Source organism: Alnus glutinosa, chromosome 6, assembly GCF_958979055.1.
Source record: "Alnus glutinosa chromosome 6, dhAlnGlut1.1, whole genome shotgun sequence".
In the NCBI taxonomy this organism is placed as follows: Eukaryota; Viridiplantae; Streptophyta; class Magnoliopsida; order Fagales; family Betulaceae; genus Alnus; species Alnus glutinosa.
Genome location: NC_084891.1, coordinates 2399487 through 2415865, shown reverse-complemented (window position 1 = coordinate 2415865; position 16379 = coordinate 2399487). Strand labels below are relative to the sequence as shown.

Sequence of the window (16379 nt, the reverse complement as noted above, 5' to 3'; positions counted from 1 at the left end):
GAGAGAATTGTAATTCAATCGCTAGATCCAGAAGGGTAAAACTGTCCTTTCGAGGCGTGAAACAAAAATAAGGATAACATGGGAGGTGACACGTGTGCTTGTCTGGTTGGGTTGAGTTGAGTTGAGTAGAGACTGTAGAGTAGTGTAACGCCGGCCTTATTTTTTTTTTTAAAAAAAAAAAAACAAAAGAAAAAAAGCAAAAAAAGCGAACGTTTATTTTGGCTCGAACTCTTTTTCTGTCGAGCACAGGCATTGCTTTTGAGCCAGAGCCACTACTGCATCAGATTCAGATCTTCCCGCTTCTGCTTGTTTCTCTTGAGCAGAGCCACTACATCAGGAAATGGGTACGGCTGCTAAGTCTACAAACTCTCTTGCTTTCTTCTTCAATCATTTGCTTAACGATCCTCATTGTTTTCATTTAAGGGTTTCTTTAAATGCTCAAAATTTTTATTATTATCCTTGTCGTAGTTTTTGTTCTACTTCTGCCAACACTACCAATAGTGGTAGAGATAATGTGGAAAGCACCATTCAGTTCTTGCAATCTGTGAGAGATCGGTGCAGATCTCGAAGGTTAAGGAATCTTGACGATGCCTTGGGCCTGTTTGATAGAATGCTCCACATACACCCTTTGCCTTCCATCGTGGATTTTACTCAATTGCTGACTGCAATTGCAAGAATGAAGCATCACTCCACTGTTATTACTCTCAGTAAAGAAATGGAACTATCAGGAATTGCTCCCGATGTTTGTACTCTGAGCGTTTTGATTAATTGCTTCTGCCATTCGAATCGGGTGGATTTTGGCTTCTCTATCTTAGCTAGAATTTTGAAATTTGGTTTTCAACCAGACTGCATAATTCTTAGTACTCTTGTCAAGGGGCTTTGTCTTCAGGGTAATATTGTTGAAGCTGTAAAGTTGGTTAACAAAATGGAGAAGATAGGTTACAAACCTAATATAGTTACCTACGGAACGATAATGAATTGTTTGTGTAAAATAGGTAAGACTAGTGAAGCTATAGGGTTGCTTAGGAAGATGGATGAAAGAAATCTTGAACTTAATGTAGTGCTCTATGGCACAATCATTGATAGTTTATGTAAGGACAAATCGGTGACTGAGGCTTTGAGTTTTTTCTTTGAAATGATAAGTAAAGGAATTCAGCCAAACGTTTTCACTTGCAATTCTTTAATTCAAGGCCTATGCAATTTCGGCCGGTGGAAGGAGACAACTAAACTATGGAATGAGATGGTGGAAAGGAAAATCATGCCAGATGTGCGTACATTCAACATATTGGTAGACACACTTGGCAAAGAAGGGAGGTTAAAAGAAGCACAAGAAGTTTTTGATGTGATGATTCAGAGAGACATAGAGCCTAATACAATCACTTACAATTCTTTGATTGATGGTTACTGTTTGCAAAATAGAATGGATGAAGCTGTCAAAGCATTTAAAACGATGGTTAGAAAGGGTTGTTCACCTTCTATTGTTAGCTATAGCATATTGATCCATGGATATTGTAAAAATAAAAGAATTGATGAGGCAATGAGTCTCTGCCGTGAAATGACTAACAATGGCATGATTCCTAATGTTGTCACTTACACCACTCTTATAGGCGGGTTTTGCCGAGTTGGGAGGCCTAAGAATGCATTAGAGCTACTCCATGAGATGCAAGTTTGCGGGCAACATCCCGATCCCTTAACTTATGCTACTTTGTTAGATGGCCTGTGTAAGAATCTACACTTTCCAGAGGCAATGACATTGTTTCAAGGGATAGAAGACAAAAAGTTAGGCCTTGATATCGTAATTTATAGTATCTTGATTCATGCTATGTGTAATGCTGGGAAACTTACAACTGCAAGAGAATTGTTTAATACTCTTCCTACTAAAGGCTTGCAAGCTAATGTTTGGACTTACACTATAATGATGAAAGGACTTTGCAAAGAGGGACTACTAAATGAAGCAAAGGAGCTATTTGAGAAAATGGAGGAAAGTGGTTGTTCGCCTAACCATGTCACATATAACACAATCATCCAAGGCTTCTTGCAACATAATGAGACATCATGGGCAGTGAAATATCTCCAGATGATGGTTGAAAATGGTTTCTCGGCAAATACGACCACTACAACCATTTTGATCGAGTTGTTGTCTACTAATCAGGCAGATAAAACATTACAAGATTTTTTTCAAATATATGTGTGAAAGCTTTCTAGTTCTTCAATGTGCAGGACAAATTTTATATTCTAACATTTACAGAGTAAATGTTTAAGGTACAAATATATTTGCTACAAGTTATTAAGGTAGTATTTCTCTCCGTGTCTTTTGGACTACTGTTGTGTATTGCTATTCCTATTTTGTTATCTAAAACTTTATGTTGTAATGATGTATTGTTTTCGTAATGATGTATTTAAATATTTTGTTGATGTAGAATTATTGCAGAATATTGTTCATTTGGAATTTGGGGTTCTTGATGGTTGTATGCTTATTGGCCACCAAGTTGAACTTTTAAGTGTTTCGTCAATTAAATAAATTTTTCATTATTGTTATAAAATGGTTGTTTGATTATATTTGTAGGCTCCCGTCTATGTTGATTTCTCCCGTTAGGATGTTGATCTCGTAGGAAATAGCCTAGAATGCAGGAATAATCAAATTTCGTGTTTCTCTTTTGAATTACTAGTAAGGGAGAGTAAACACTTTCAATGAGAGATTTTGGAGATGGAATAGCACACAAAGTCAAAAAAAAAAGTCGCTTTCCTCATGGAAAACTCTAAAAAAAAAAAAAAAAAACAAAACAAAAAACAAAGAAATGAATAAATAAATAAGCTTTCCATATGAGACACTGAAACTTGAATAAATAACGCTTATCCACGATAACTAGGATCAGAGAATGTGTTTATTTGTTGGTAAGTGAATTAGAGAATGTACCAACTCTCTGAAGAAGAAATTTGTGTGCTTAAACATGAACTCATGCACAATTGGACAATCTCTAAACTGCTTCAATTGTTCTTTCCAGTGCTTCCAAGCCCCTGTGTAGTGATGCAATTATTGGCTTTCATTAGCTTGATTATGCCAGCTCATCTTCTCACATATCAAACTTGAAGAAAAGGTATTGAAACAAATATTCCAACTCGTCTTCTCGCATATCAAAGTTGAGGAAAAGGTATTGAAACAAATATTATCCAAGTAATATTTGATTAAGATATGGTGGTTTATTTTCAATGGGGGAACTGAAGGTACAACATATGTACTTCACCTAAAAGTTCTGCCAAGAGGCTCAAGGAATCAAATACTGTACAAGGAAAGCATCAAGCATCAATAAAGCATAAAGAGCCCTACTCCAGCGACCTACATGGACTTTTATAGGATAGGTAAATCTTACAGTTTGGAGCCAAAGGATGCTAGGGAGAGAACAAACCCAAAAGGAAGGACAGGCTCATTACCTTTTATTTATTTATTTTTTTCCCTGCAGTACACCATATTCAGAATATTTTGCAGCTAAAAAGTTAAAACCCAATCATAAGCTATGACAAAAACCTACCACTTTTGTTACACTTTTTTCAATCTTCTTCACTTGGATCTAAATGAATCCCCAAATACCATTATAGGAGATGGAATGCCTCCTGTGACTTGAAGCTGAAGCTGAGGATTTGGTGTCTTCAGGAACCAATGAAGTTGGGGCTCTGAGGACTCCTGGATGTCTCGGAGCTTTGGTTGACTCCGTGTCCTTTACCCACAACCCACAGTTTATTGAATATTTGCCTGGACCGGGATGACAGCAACTGCATGCTACTTCAGCTCTTTTTACTGTTCTTCTTAGCCAATTGCCCAATGGGCGAAACACTAGCAGAAGCTCTAACTTGCTAAAGAAAGAGAACTTGGACAACAACCCGAAGTGGGAGGCACTCATTCTGTGCAGCATGCATAGATGCATCCTTTGACAGTTTCTTGACATCAATAAGTCTCACATATTACTTCTTCCTTTCAGCCAGTCCATGGCATTAATTCTAACAGTTCCTCCACTTCCTACAGATTTTATAGTATCTTTAAAATCTTATGGACTTGACTATGTATAGTTATGTCATCACAAGTCACGTGCCTCTTCCTCAATTTGTGAGGACTCCCTATGTAGCAGGATATCTTGTACTCGTTCTTGCTTTTTCTGGTTGTGCATGCTTAGCATTTTAAAGTGTTGTGTTTTATCCTACAATTTGGTTGCCATTTGTGGTTGGCAGCTATCGTTTGGCAGAAACCAGGTTGACAAACAGGCTTTGGGCTAGTTTGGCAAGACACTCCCACCCCTCTTTTATTGCCTTTTTTCCTGTCATGAACAGTGACAAGAGGCAGCATCTAATGAACCGAATCAATATATCTATTTTGTCTCTGACTCCCTGTTGCCTTTCTGACTTAAGCTTCACTGTTTGCGATTTTTTTAATTTTTTCTTCTTCCGTTTTTCGAGTCAATGTCTTCTCTATCTGCTCAGTCTTCAGCTTTACTCTTGACTCCTTTTCTATCTTCTTCCGTTCTTCGTCGCAATACAGGAGCTGCTGCATATGTTTTTTTTTTCCTGCTTCATTTTTTCGTCGACCCAGAAGAGCCACGCCTTCACGTGGGTTCAGCCATGGTCCATAAAAGTACCAGCTTAACTTCAAGGCGAAAGTCTGTATTAGATTCATCTTGCAAATACACAATTCTCCCTTCCCTAATTACAAAGTTCCGGACAAGAAAAGAAATATATAGTGATTGAATATCAAAATAACCACACAAAAACAAAAGAAAAAAGAGAAGGAATTTGAAAGGCAATTAATATTCTAGAAAAAGCATGAGTGGTAATACCGATTGAGTTATTCTACAAAGACTCAATTTGTGTGAAGTCAGACAGATTTGTTTCTTATAATGAAGGGCCACAAAATCCATCCTATCGGTAACCTGCAGTCAAACCTATTATCTTGTATTTTCAGTGAAATTTTTTTTCTCTGCAATACCAATGCAACTATTCAGAACTCATTAACACCTATGTAACCACAGAGAAGATAATCCGTGCGGCCATCAGTAATGGCTTTAATAGGACACATGAGAGCACAACATTCACACAAAAGAAAATCTTTGTTATTTGGGGCAAGTATATTGATGCTAAAACATTATTTATACTAACTTAGCTTTATGATTCCCCCCCCCCCCCCCCCCCCCCCCCTCTCTCTCTCTCTCTCTCTCTCTTTCCACTTTTAGCTAGTTAGGTGTTTTCTATTGTATAGTTCCTATGTATCTCAAGGAGCCGTACGCTTTTTATGATAACTCGATTACTTATCAAAAAAAAAAAAAAAAAACTAACCCAAGTTCTAACGTTAATAGGTTTATGCTCTGAACTGTTAAAGTGTCCCACATTGCTAAGATTTCCTTTACCTAAGCACTTTATAAGCCATAGTGTCTTATCCTCTCTCAAGACGTCTGTTGAGGGTGAGTAAGACCCATAGACTTTTACATGGTATCAGAGCCACATGTTTCTTGCGATGATAGGTCTTTCTCTTCTATTGTTGTCCACATGTTTGGCCATTAGTTGCCACATGTGAGGGGCGTGCTAAAGTGTCCCACATTGCTAAGATTTCCTTCATCTGGACACTTTATAAGCCATGGTGTCCCTTCCTCTCTCAAGATGTCTTTTGAAGGTGAGTAAAGCCCATAAACTTTTACATGAACCTCCCAGATGTATCAACAAATGAGTAAACTTTTTCCATTCCTATTTTCACTGAATGATTTAGCTCAGAAAATAAGAGTTATTCCTTTTTCTCTATATGGCAAGATAAATCAAAAGCTCTATATATAGTCTATTAGTATACCTGTGTGAGAGATTTCCAGTCATTGTTTGCAAACCCAATATAAACATCTTGACGATCCGATATCCAGACTTTTGCATGAACTATGCCAGACCCTCACCATTCACTCGATAACAAAGTCACATTCTCCACATTTGGTCTTCCTGAGGCAAGCTTGGATGGTTCTTCAGTATAGTCCGGATAAACTCCCGAGTGTGAAAGTAGCCTACATAGTATTCAATTTGGCGAAACATAGATTAAAAATAAAAATTGAATTAGCGAAACATAGATTAAAAATAAAAATGAGAGACAAAACTCAAAAGTTGTAAAAGATTATGACCATAATTAATGATCTAAAAATTACAAAATACAAGTAATATATAATTATAAAAATAAAATAAAAAAAATTAACAATACGAAACAGCTTTATAAATAAAAAATAAAAGAAAATATCAAGGGCAAGACTGTCCTTTAACGGTGTAAAACAAAAATCACGTGTGCTTTCTATGGTTGGAAGATGAACCCCCGAGTCCAGACCCTCTCTCCCATTTTCAGAACGTGTATTGAGATTGTGACAGCGGAAAACGACGGCCATTTCTACAACAGATCTGCTTCTTCTTCTGCTTATTTCTCTTGAGCATAGCGATTTTTACATCGGATCGGCTTTTGCTTTTCTTCCTCAGGAAATGGGTACGCCTGCTAAGTCCAGAAACACTCTTGCTTTCTACTTCAATCATTTCCTTCACGATCCTCATTATTGTCATTTTAGGGTTTCTTTCCTTCCTCAAAATTTTTATTATTGTCGTTGTTTTAGTGCTACTTCTGCTAAAACTACCAATAGTTGTAGAGATATTGTGGAAAGCCCCAATCAGTTCTTGCAATCTGTGAGAAATCGATGCAGATCTGGAAGCTTTAGGAATCTTGATGATGCCTTAGGCCTGTTTGATAGAATGCTTCACATGTACCCTTTGCCTTCCCTCATAGATTTTACTCAATTGCTGACTGCAATTGCAAGAATGAAGCATCACTCAACCGTGATTTCTCTCTTTAAAGAAATGGAAATGTCAGGAATTGCTCCCGATGCTTGTTCTCTAAGGATTCTGACTAGCTGCTTTTGCCATTTAAACCGGGTGGATTTTGGCTTCTCTATCTTAGCAAGAATCGTGAAACTTGGTTTTCAACCGGACTGCATAATTCTTAGTACTCTTGTCAAGGGGCTTTGTCTTCATGGTAAAATTGCTGAAGCTGTGAAATTGGTTAACAAAATGGAGAAGATAGGCTATAAACCTGATATAGTTACCTACGGAACAATAATGAATTGTTTGTGTAAAATAGGCAAGACCAATGAAGCTATTGCGTTGTTAAGAAAGATGGATGAAGCAAATCTTGAACTTAATGTAGTGCTAAATAGCATAATCATTGATAGTTTATGTAAAGATAGATTAGTAACGGAGGCTTTGAATTTTTTCTTCGAAATGACAAAGAAAGAAATTCAGCCAGACGTTTTTACTTACAGTTCTTTAATTCAGGGTCTTTGCAATTTTGGCCGGTGGAAGGAGGTAACTAAACTATGGAATGAGATGGTTGAAAGAAAAATCATGCCAGATGTAAAAACATTCAACATATTGGTGGACACATTTGGCAAAGAGGGGATGTTGAAAGAGGTGAAAGAAGTTTTTGCTGTGATGATTCAGAGAGGCATAGAGCCTGATACAATCACTTACAATTCTTTAATTGACGGTTATTGTTTGCAAAATAAAATGGATGGAGCTATCAAAGCATTTAATATGATGGTTCGAAAGGGTTGTTCGCCTTCTATTGTTAGTTATAACATATTGATCCATGGATATTGTAAAAATAGAAAAATTGACGAGGCGATGAGTCTCTTTCGTGAAATGTCCACAAAGGAAATTTTTCCCAATGTTGTCACTTACAATACTCTTATTGGTGGGTTTTGCCAAGTTGGGAGACCTAAGAATGCATTAGAGCTACTCCATGAGATGCAAGGTTGTGGGCAACCTCCAAATCTCCGAACTTGTGCTATTTTGTTAGATGGCTTGTGTAAGAATCTACACTTTCAAGAGGCAATGGCATTGTTTCATGAGATGGAAGACAAAAAGTTAGACCTTGATATTGTGATTTACAGCATCTTGATTGATGGTATGTGTAATGCTGGGAAACTAACGACTGCAAGAGAACTCTTTAATACTCTTCCTACCAAAGGTTTGCAAGCTGATATTCAGACTTACACAATAATGATCAAAGGACTTTGCAAAGAGGGACTACTAAAGGAAGCAAGAGTGCTATTTGAGCAAATGGACGAGAATGGTTGTTCACCTAACCATGTCACGTATAACACAATCATCCAAGGCTTCTTGCAACATAACGAGACATCATGGGTGGTGAAATATATCAAGATGATGGTTGACAAAGGTTTCTCGGCAAATGCGACCATTGCAACCATTTTGATTGACTTGTTGTCTACTAATCGAGCAGATAAAACATTGCAAGAATTTTTTCAAAAATCTGTGTGAAAGCTTTCTAATTCTTCAACATGCAAAACAAAATTTCATATTCTAATCTTTACAGTGCCAATCTATAAGGTACAAACATGTTTGTTGCTAGTCATTAAGGTAATATTTTCCTTCATGTCTTTTGGACTACTGTTGTGTATTGCTAATCCTATTTTGTTACCTTTTCTTAATTATCTGTAAACATGTGTTGTTATTAGAATTGTTTTATTAATGATTTATTTAAACTATTTGTTGATGTAGAGTTATTGCATAATATTGGTTATTTGGAGTTTTGGATTCTTGATGGTTGTATGCTTATTGGCCCACCAAGAGAAACTTTTAAGTGTTTCATCATTAAATTAATTTATCAATATTATGGAATAATGATTTAAATATTATGAGAACAAATGTGTCACTTTTATGATATGATGTAGTGAACACCTTATGGTTTATTCTTTTTGGGGTCGGATGGAGATTGGAGTAGGAAACTAATTTGCAGTAGTATCATTTGGTTAGCGTTTCAACGTGAGGAAGTTGGTGATAATTATTTACATGCTCCTTCGTTTACTGGCTCAGAGATAGTTCATTCTAAATTGCAACATAGAACAATAGTGACATCACATCTTAGTAATCAAGAAATCTATTGTTTTAAAGGAATTAATTATTGACCTAATTCGGTTGCACATTTATTCTGAAATTATAATAATACTGGCAACAAATCAAATCTTATTTTTATTTAGAGAAAAAGAAAAAAAAAACCATTTCCATCTCTTTAAATAATTAAATGGGCTAGGTCTTTGTCTATTATTTCAAAATTCTTGAGCTTTTTTTTTTTTTTCTTAATTTGGCAAATCCTCTGAGATGCTTTAGCCTTTATCCAATAAATATTTTTCCTTCAAGCAACATAGACTCGAGCGTCATTTTTCGATAAGAGAAATGATCCCTACACTCATTTCTCACAACACTCACGCAACAAGCTGACGTGGCTTGTAATATTTTATTACTTTTTTTGTTTTGGTTGAAAACCGGTTGGAGGGGAAATTAAATTTCATTTCCCCTCCAACGCAGCCCCCCCCCCCCCTCTCTCTCTCTCTGAAATTTCTCCTCCGGTCTCCGGCAGATTTCCTCTCCCTCTTCGGCAGATTTCCTCTTTTTCTCCGGCAGATTCTCTCTCTCTCTCTCTCTCTCTCCGGCTTTGCATCGACCGTAGCTCAGGTAGTCCCCGTCCCTCTCGGCGGTTGGCCTCCTCCGTCGCCCGCGTCCCCTCTCCGGCAGATTTGGCAGCCGGATCTGTCTCCGGCGACGCTAAAAAAACAGGTTCTCTCTCTCTCTCTCTCTCTCTCTCTCTCTCTCTTTGGCCGTATCTGTTGCTACAAAGAAAAAGAGGTAAAATTTTTGGCTGCTTCACAAAGTGGAAGCAGCCAATGCTTGATTTTCCGTGGAAGGCCGATGTGGAAATTTCATTTGATCTGCCCAATCTGGATGAAGCTGAGTCTATAGACCCGAGTTGGGTTGATCCCCAACTGCTCTGTATTACTTTGAAACAAGCGGAGTCTAGGCTTGATTATAAAATCATGCGCTGTATTGATTTGAGCCCTTTAGCTTTCTTGTGTTTCTGGGTTTTCAGCAATTGTTTCCCTTAGCAATATATGGGGCCACCGTGACTTGACTCTATTTTATGACTCAAATCTGTGAGCAGGTGAAAGTCCCAGTTATAGTGGTAGGTTGTAAGCTGGATTTGAGAGATGAGAACCAGCAGGTGAGCATGGAGCAGGTGATGTCACCAATAATGCAACAATTTCGTGAGATTGAAACTTGCACTGAATGTTCAGCACTTAAACAAATTCAGGTATTGTTTATTGGCGCTCTTTTCTGGGTGTCTTCTTTTTCTCTTTTAGTGATTTTGTATGTGTGTTGTTGATTGCCTTTGTGGTTCATATTTGTCAACTCTTTTACAATATCCTAGTCTTGCTGATGCATTGTTATAACACTGCATTTTTTTTTTATTGTTGGAGAGACAGTAGCAGAGCCTCATTATGTTTGAATTCCAACATTTATGATTCATTTTTGGTATTTGGTAAAATATATTTTTTGATAAGTAAATCAATCTCGTTATGAAGCGCGGAGGGACGCAACTTAAGTACACAAGAAGTATAAAAGTGGGGGTGGGGCAAATGCCTGTGGAAAGATCAGTTTTCTACTGAGCAACTGGTATTTCAATTGCTCATGGATATAATTATACTACTATGCTAAAATGACCCCAAATACTATTTTCTGATTTTCTTGTTTTTTTTTTTTTTTGATGCCCATGGCTTAAGAGTTACATGCTTACAATAATTTGGTTTGAACATGGACCGACTTCTTAAATCAAATAGAAGCCATATTAAATAAGAACAATTGGGTACTTTCTTTCTGTTCTTTTTAAAAAAGATTGAACTTGAGAATTTGACCTAAAGCTAGTGATTACTAGGATCTGATTTTGGTTTAATATATCCCGCATTTAGTTGGATGACTCCGATTATTTGAAGCAATGTTTGGTTCTTGCATTCTCGTTCTAGTTTTTGGAGTTTAATGTTGAAATGTTTTAATTTTGTAGATCCCTGAAGTTTTCTACTACGCACAAAAAGTTGTGCTTCATCCAACAGGTCCACTATTTGATCAGGAAGCACAGACTTTGAGGCCCAGATGTGTTCGAGCCTTAAAGCGGATATTTATTCTTTGCGACCATGATAGGGACGGTGCCCTCAGTGATGCAGAGTTCTCTGTATTTTAATTGTATACTAGGATCCCACTTGGAAAAACTTTTGGAGGCTTGGGCTTGCTTCAAACCTATTTTAGCTTGCTTCAGAGTGGTTTCCCCTGTGGAGAGTGTTAAACTTGATTTCTATGATCAAGATAGTCTTAGTTCTCTCTGTCTGTCTACTTGTGAGTAAATGTTTGTTGGACTTGGATCTTGAAATGAAATTAATTGTCAAGTATGGCCAAGCTGGTCGATAGTTAAACAGCTCTTAGATATGATTGTCCGAAGCTATTATTTGTTACATTTTTGTTGGTTGAAGTTTATTCTCATCAAATGCAGAGGTTCTGTTCCTAGAGTGGTCTCCATATCAGTTCATGTACTACTATCAGTGTATTGTACATAATCAACTTCAGATAGACAGCAATATTCAGAAAATAAAGTTTCTACTTTTTCTATCTTAATCATAACAGCTTTCAAGCTCACATCACAATGGAGACACAGATAAAATTTACAATAGTGAGAAAGAAGGAAAATTTGATATAGAGGGACTGGGACATAAGGAAAAGAAAAGCTAACTTGGCAAAATGTTTTTCTTTTTCCCCTTCTCATCCAAATTATGACAAACAGTCAATTCTAAATTTTTCAGCTTTCTGTCCCATTTAATTTTCTGTCCTGAAGTTATAGCAACAATTTTCAGGATTCATACAACAGTTCTTTGAACAAAGGTAACAACGATATAACGAAATGTTTTAAAACACATGCCGGTTCGATTTAAGCGAAAGAGCAATCACTTAAAAGATACCAAATTTGTACATTTAACAATATGGGTTTGGAGAATCAAGTACTGATTTTATAAAACAACTTCCATCATAACTAAAATTCAGAATTTTTATTGTTCAACTTATAACATAAAATATTTGACAATGACTATTTTTAACCTTTTTGTTTTCCTTTCATTCTAACATCAATTAGCTAACTTCAAAACCACTAAACTACTAAGATAAATTACAAGGCTCAAAATGATTACGACTACTGCTGCCCAAAACATCTTTCTATTACTTTGGCACAGACCCAACTCCAACCGAAGTCTAGCATATTGTTCCTTGTGTTTTGTTTCAATTAGTTTCTCAAGTCTGTCAATATTGGCCATTGTCATCTTCTAAACTTTCTCAATATCTGTCGGTCTCCCTTCCTCCATGTCTCTCATATGTTCCTCCAATCTCTTCTCATAAGACGTCATTGGTTATCAGCCTACTTAAAAAAATCACAATCCCCAGCTTCCTGTGTGAAAACATAAGAATAAATGTCATAAACAACTAACGAAAAAATAAATCACAATTAATTAATTTTAAAATTAATTATACTTTATGCAGTCGTACCACTTTAGACAAACAACCAAACAAAACTACAAAAGAAATAACTGAGCAGCAAACATGACAAAAATGATCCAACAGAATTAACTAAACAAAGTCAATACAACTCTCCAGTAAACACTGGAATCTTGGTTACAACAAGAAACCAAAACTACGTCGTCAACAAAATAGAGGCAAAACTGTTAAGCTATACACAGCAGATGAAAAACTAATAGTGCTCTCACAATCAACCAAAAAGAAAAAAAATAATGGAAGTCAAATTAAAACATCCAAAAACAGCTTCAATAGTTACACAAAATATACAAGACATGTAATTCTGCATCACCTTGATAGCCTCTAAGATCTCACTAAACTCCAACTTATCTTCATTTTTTACAGTGACCAAGCACAAAATCTCCAAAATCTTTCAAACTCCAAGACATGCCTTTTAAATCTTTCAAACTCCAAGACATGTAAAAAGTGCATCACCTTGATACAAGACATGCCTTTTAACTCCAAAATCTCCCCAAACACTACATACAAACGGTAAGCACTGCCTAATCTTTCAAACTTTTAACACGATGATAGATGATGTTCAATACTTTGCAAAAGAAAACAAAATCTGGAACCTCAAAATCTGGTTTCTTTCCATTCTTCCTATTTACATTGATAGACAACATTTACAAGCCCAAAGGTGGGAGGGAGGGAAAGTGATGAGGATGGGATAGAACGCTTTTAATGCATATCCTGAAAACTCAAACAGAATTTATCTATGTCTAGCATTCAGCCTCCTCAAACCAATAACAACAATTTTTGAGAAATATAGAAGGGAAAACATAAGGGTTGAAGCAGAAAAGAAACCAAACATATGGACATCACATGCAAAGCATTTCAATATTAAAATCCCCAAAATAAAGTGGAACAGAAATTGATGCTCACAACTCCAATTTTTGTAACATACTATTTTCCTCTGTTGCCTATCACACCTTATAACTATTGTTACTAAAATATAAATAACAGCCTTTAATGACAAATGCCACCTAGACTTCTTCAGCAGAATGGTGAATCTTACACACATTTACATCAGAAGAATGAACTCATTTGGAAAGGACTGCGAGCTACTAATATAATGTCATTAGCACATTATGATGGTATATATGTTGTGAATACATGATATTAATGTACTTTCCACGTTTTTGTGTGAAACGCTCTCACATTTACAAATGGTAAGATGGTCCCGGGAATCATAGGTACTCAACTTCTGCCTTCTCTATTACCATCATGGTTAAGAAACACAATATGTAATTGTATTTTTACATAATCAAGGTTTCTGCTGTTTCTCCTTCAGTATGAATCTATCGAGATTAACTTCTATTTTCTTTCAATGCTTACAAAGTTTTGGACTACATTTAGAATACAAAGTCCCTGCGCCAGTTGAATGGGAAAAACAGCAAAAGATACCATAATATAGCCATACCGTGATGAAGTTCCCAGTGTTTTGACCATCTGCCCGCATATTGTTATTTGAAGAAGTAGTATTGATACTAGCAGGAACCTGTTTGGCAACATCTACTGGAACTGGTGGAGAAGCAGTAGCAGGATTGGAGCAGTTTCAGCATTAGTTGCCGCTGGTTTAGGAGCCTCTCCACTCCCAAACAGATAGCCCAGTGAACTCTGTCCTCCACCGCTGCTAGCTCCTCGGCCCATGCTCTCCCAGATCTTATAAAAAGAAGAACTCAAAAACTTGACATCCAAGCAAATAAAAAAGAAAACAAAAATGGAATCCAGAACAAAATGTAAAGAAAATAACATAAATCATGCCATTTCATGCCTCCACTGTGTGAAGAAAAACAAAAATTTCGCCCCTTTTTCTTTGTAGCAACAGATCCGGCCACAGAGAGAGAGAGAGAGAGAGAGAGAGAGAGAGAGAGAGAGAGAGAGAGAGAGAGAGAGAGAGAGAGAGAGACCCTGTTTTTTTAGCGTCGCCGGAGACAGATCCGGCTGCCAAATCTGCCGGAGAGGGGACGCGGGCGACGGAGGAGGCCAACCGCCGAGAGGGATGGGGACTACCTGAGCTACGGTCGATGCAGAGCCGGGGGGAGAGAGAGAGAGAGAGGAAATCTGCCGGAGAGGGAGAGGAAATCTGCCGGAGACCGGAGGAGAAATTTGAGAGAGAGAGAGAGAGAGAGAGGGGCTGCGTTGGAGGGAAAATGAAATTTAATTTCCCCTCCAACCGGATTTCAACCAAAACAAAAAAAGTAGTAAAATATTACAAGCCACGTCAGCTTGTTGTGTGAGTGTTGTGAGAAATAAGTGTAGGGATCATTTCTCTTTCGATAATTGTTATAAACAAGTTACATCCTTTTAATATAAGGATATGTACCCAAAAAAATTAGGAAAAATATCTATGAAAAAAAAAAAAAGATTTTCTATTTGCGTTCAAAAGGTCAAACCATTTACATTCATTTTTTGTGCTTTTGCTCATTTTGCCTCTTGACAGATGAAATTAATACATCTCTAACGATACAGTCAATTCCAGGCATAATAAACTTGTTTCTCAGTTTTTTCCTATTTGTTCAACATGTTTCTCGATCTGTCCATCTTGTATTAGAATAATGCACCACCGAAATTCCACAAAGTGATGCTTTACATGATTATTTTTCTTTTGTCTATTGAAAAATGCTTGGTGTCCCACTCACATTTCACTCCTATTTCACTCTTGTCTACGTGAACCAATAATGTTGTTAAAAAATCAGAGTCCCACTACACTCTCTTTAATATCTTTCACATTATTAGTCCACGTAAATAAGAGTGGGATAGGAGTGAGATAGGAGTGGGACAACAAGCATTATTCTTAGAAGCTATTAGTTCACCCGGTGGCAAAGAGATTTGCAGACTGTTGTAATATATATATAAGAATGTTGAAAAATAAAACTAAATAATTTATTACTAAGACATTTCACAGATATATTAGATTATGAGATGAAAGACAATCACCTTCCGTGGACAAATGATAGGAATGTTCCTTGTTTTTTAAATCTCCATGACTTTCGCATTTATGGTGGGTAAATTTCAAATGATTTCTCGATTTTAAGTGAAATGGATATATCTATTTTATGATCCAAGTTAAATTTTATAGTTTTAATGGTATATATGTTGTCATTAGGTGTTCATATTGTCACGTAGCATCATGCATACAATTATATGCAACTAAACAAAATCTATAACATGAAATGAATTCTTCTAATTTTTATTAAAATTGAGAAGATCTTGATCCATCTTAAATATCGTCTTTGAAGTGAATAAACTATCAAAATTACAAAGTTATTGGTCTTGTATGTATATTTTAGAGCTTATTGATCATTTATATGAAAAAAATTCCCCAGAGAGAGATGTTAATACTCATTTTGTTCAATATCTTCCCTGCCATAATTTGTATTGACCGTGAACGGGACATATTAAAAACATTAAACTAAAAAAGCTTTCATACCCTCTTCTCGATGCCAATATGATTAAAAACATGAATCAATTTAAAAGATCTTGTTTTTATCAAATCTTAAAGACAAACAAGAGTACCAAATTTGATTAGTCTTCTACCATTATAATCTCCACATCTCACCACAACCCCAAATTAAATATGGATAAAAATGAGAGAATTCCCAGTTTTGAATTGACTATATATAAAATAATAATAATAACAATAATAATGATAGATATTATGTTTTTATCCTTCAATTATCCAACTTCATTAACGTTATACTCTAAATTAACCGTTAGATTTTTTTTATCTAACAATGATTTATTGAAAGTGATATATTAGTCTTGTTGGATGAATTTGGATAGAATTATAATATCAAATATTTTTAATAAAATATATATATAAAATCAGAAACTTTGCAACAAAGTTGAAAATGCAAGTATTATAAAATTTTAATTAAAAACATATATATCCTTGATAAAAAAAATTTAGA

The 16379-nt window shown here is 36.1% G+C and overlaps 3 protein-coding genes across 7 annotated transcripts; all 3 read left to right on the top strand.

Annotated features, from left to right (window-relative positions):
* The first annotated feature begins 192 nt into the window (after positions 1 to 192).
* Positions 193 to 11405, top strand: LOC133871015 (putative pentatricopeptide repeat-containing protein At1g12700, mitochondrial). 5 transcript variants are annotated; one of them, XR_009900808.1, is made up of 4 exons: positions 193 to 344; positions 3006 to 3098; positions 10016 to 10165; positions 10913 to 11379. XR_009900808.1 is itself a non-coding variant. In XM_062308350.1 (2 exons), exon 2 carries the CDS (start codon positions 611 to 613, stop codon positions 2192 to 2194), a length of 1584 nt encoding a protein of 527 aa, XP_062164334.1. In that variant the 5' UTR covers positions 193 to 344; positions 469 to 610; the 3' UTR covers positions 2195 to 2763. The 5 variants fall into 5 exon arrangements, 1 of the variants encoding a protein (XP_062164334.1); XR_009900807.1 differs by lacking the exons at positions 193 to 344; positions 3006 to 3098 and adding an exon at positions 6316 to 6493; XR_009900809.1 differs by lacking the exons at positions 193 to 344; positions 3006 to 3098 and adding an exon at positions 9673 to 9897.
* On the top strand, positions 341 to 2194 carry LOC133870592 (putative pentatricopeptide repeat-containing protein At1g12700, mitochondrial). The gene has a single exon (XM_062307751.1). It carries the CDS (start codon positions 341 to 343, stop codon positions 2192 to 2194), a length of 1854 nt encoding a protein of 617 aa, XP_062163735.1.
* Positions 6490 to 8398, top strand: LOC133870591 (putative pentatricopeptide repeat-containing protein At1g12700, mitochondrial). The gene has a single exon (XM_062307750.1). The coding sequence runs from the start codon at positions 6490 to 6492 to the stop codon at positions 8335 to 8337; it is 1848 nt and encodes a 615-aa protein (XP_062163734.1). The 3' UTR covers positions 8338 to 8398.
* Positions 11406 to 16379: the final 4974 nt, after the last annotated feature.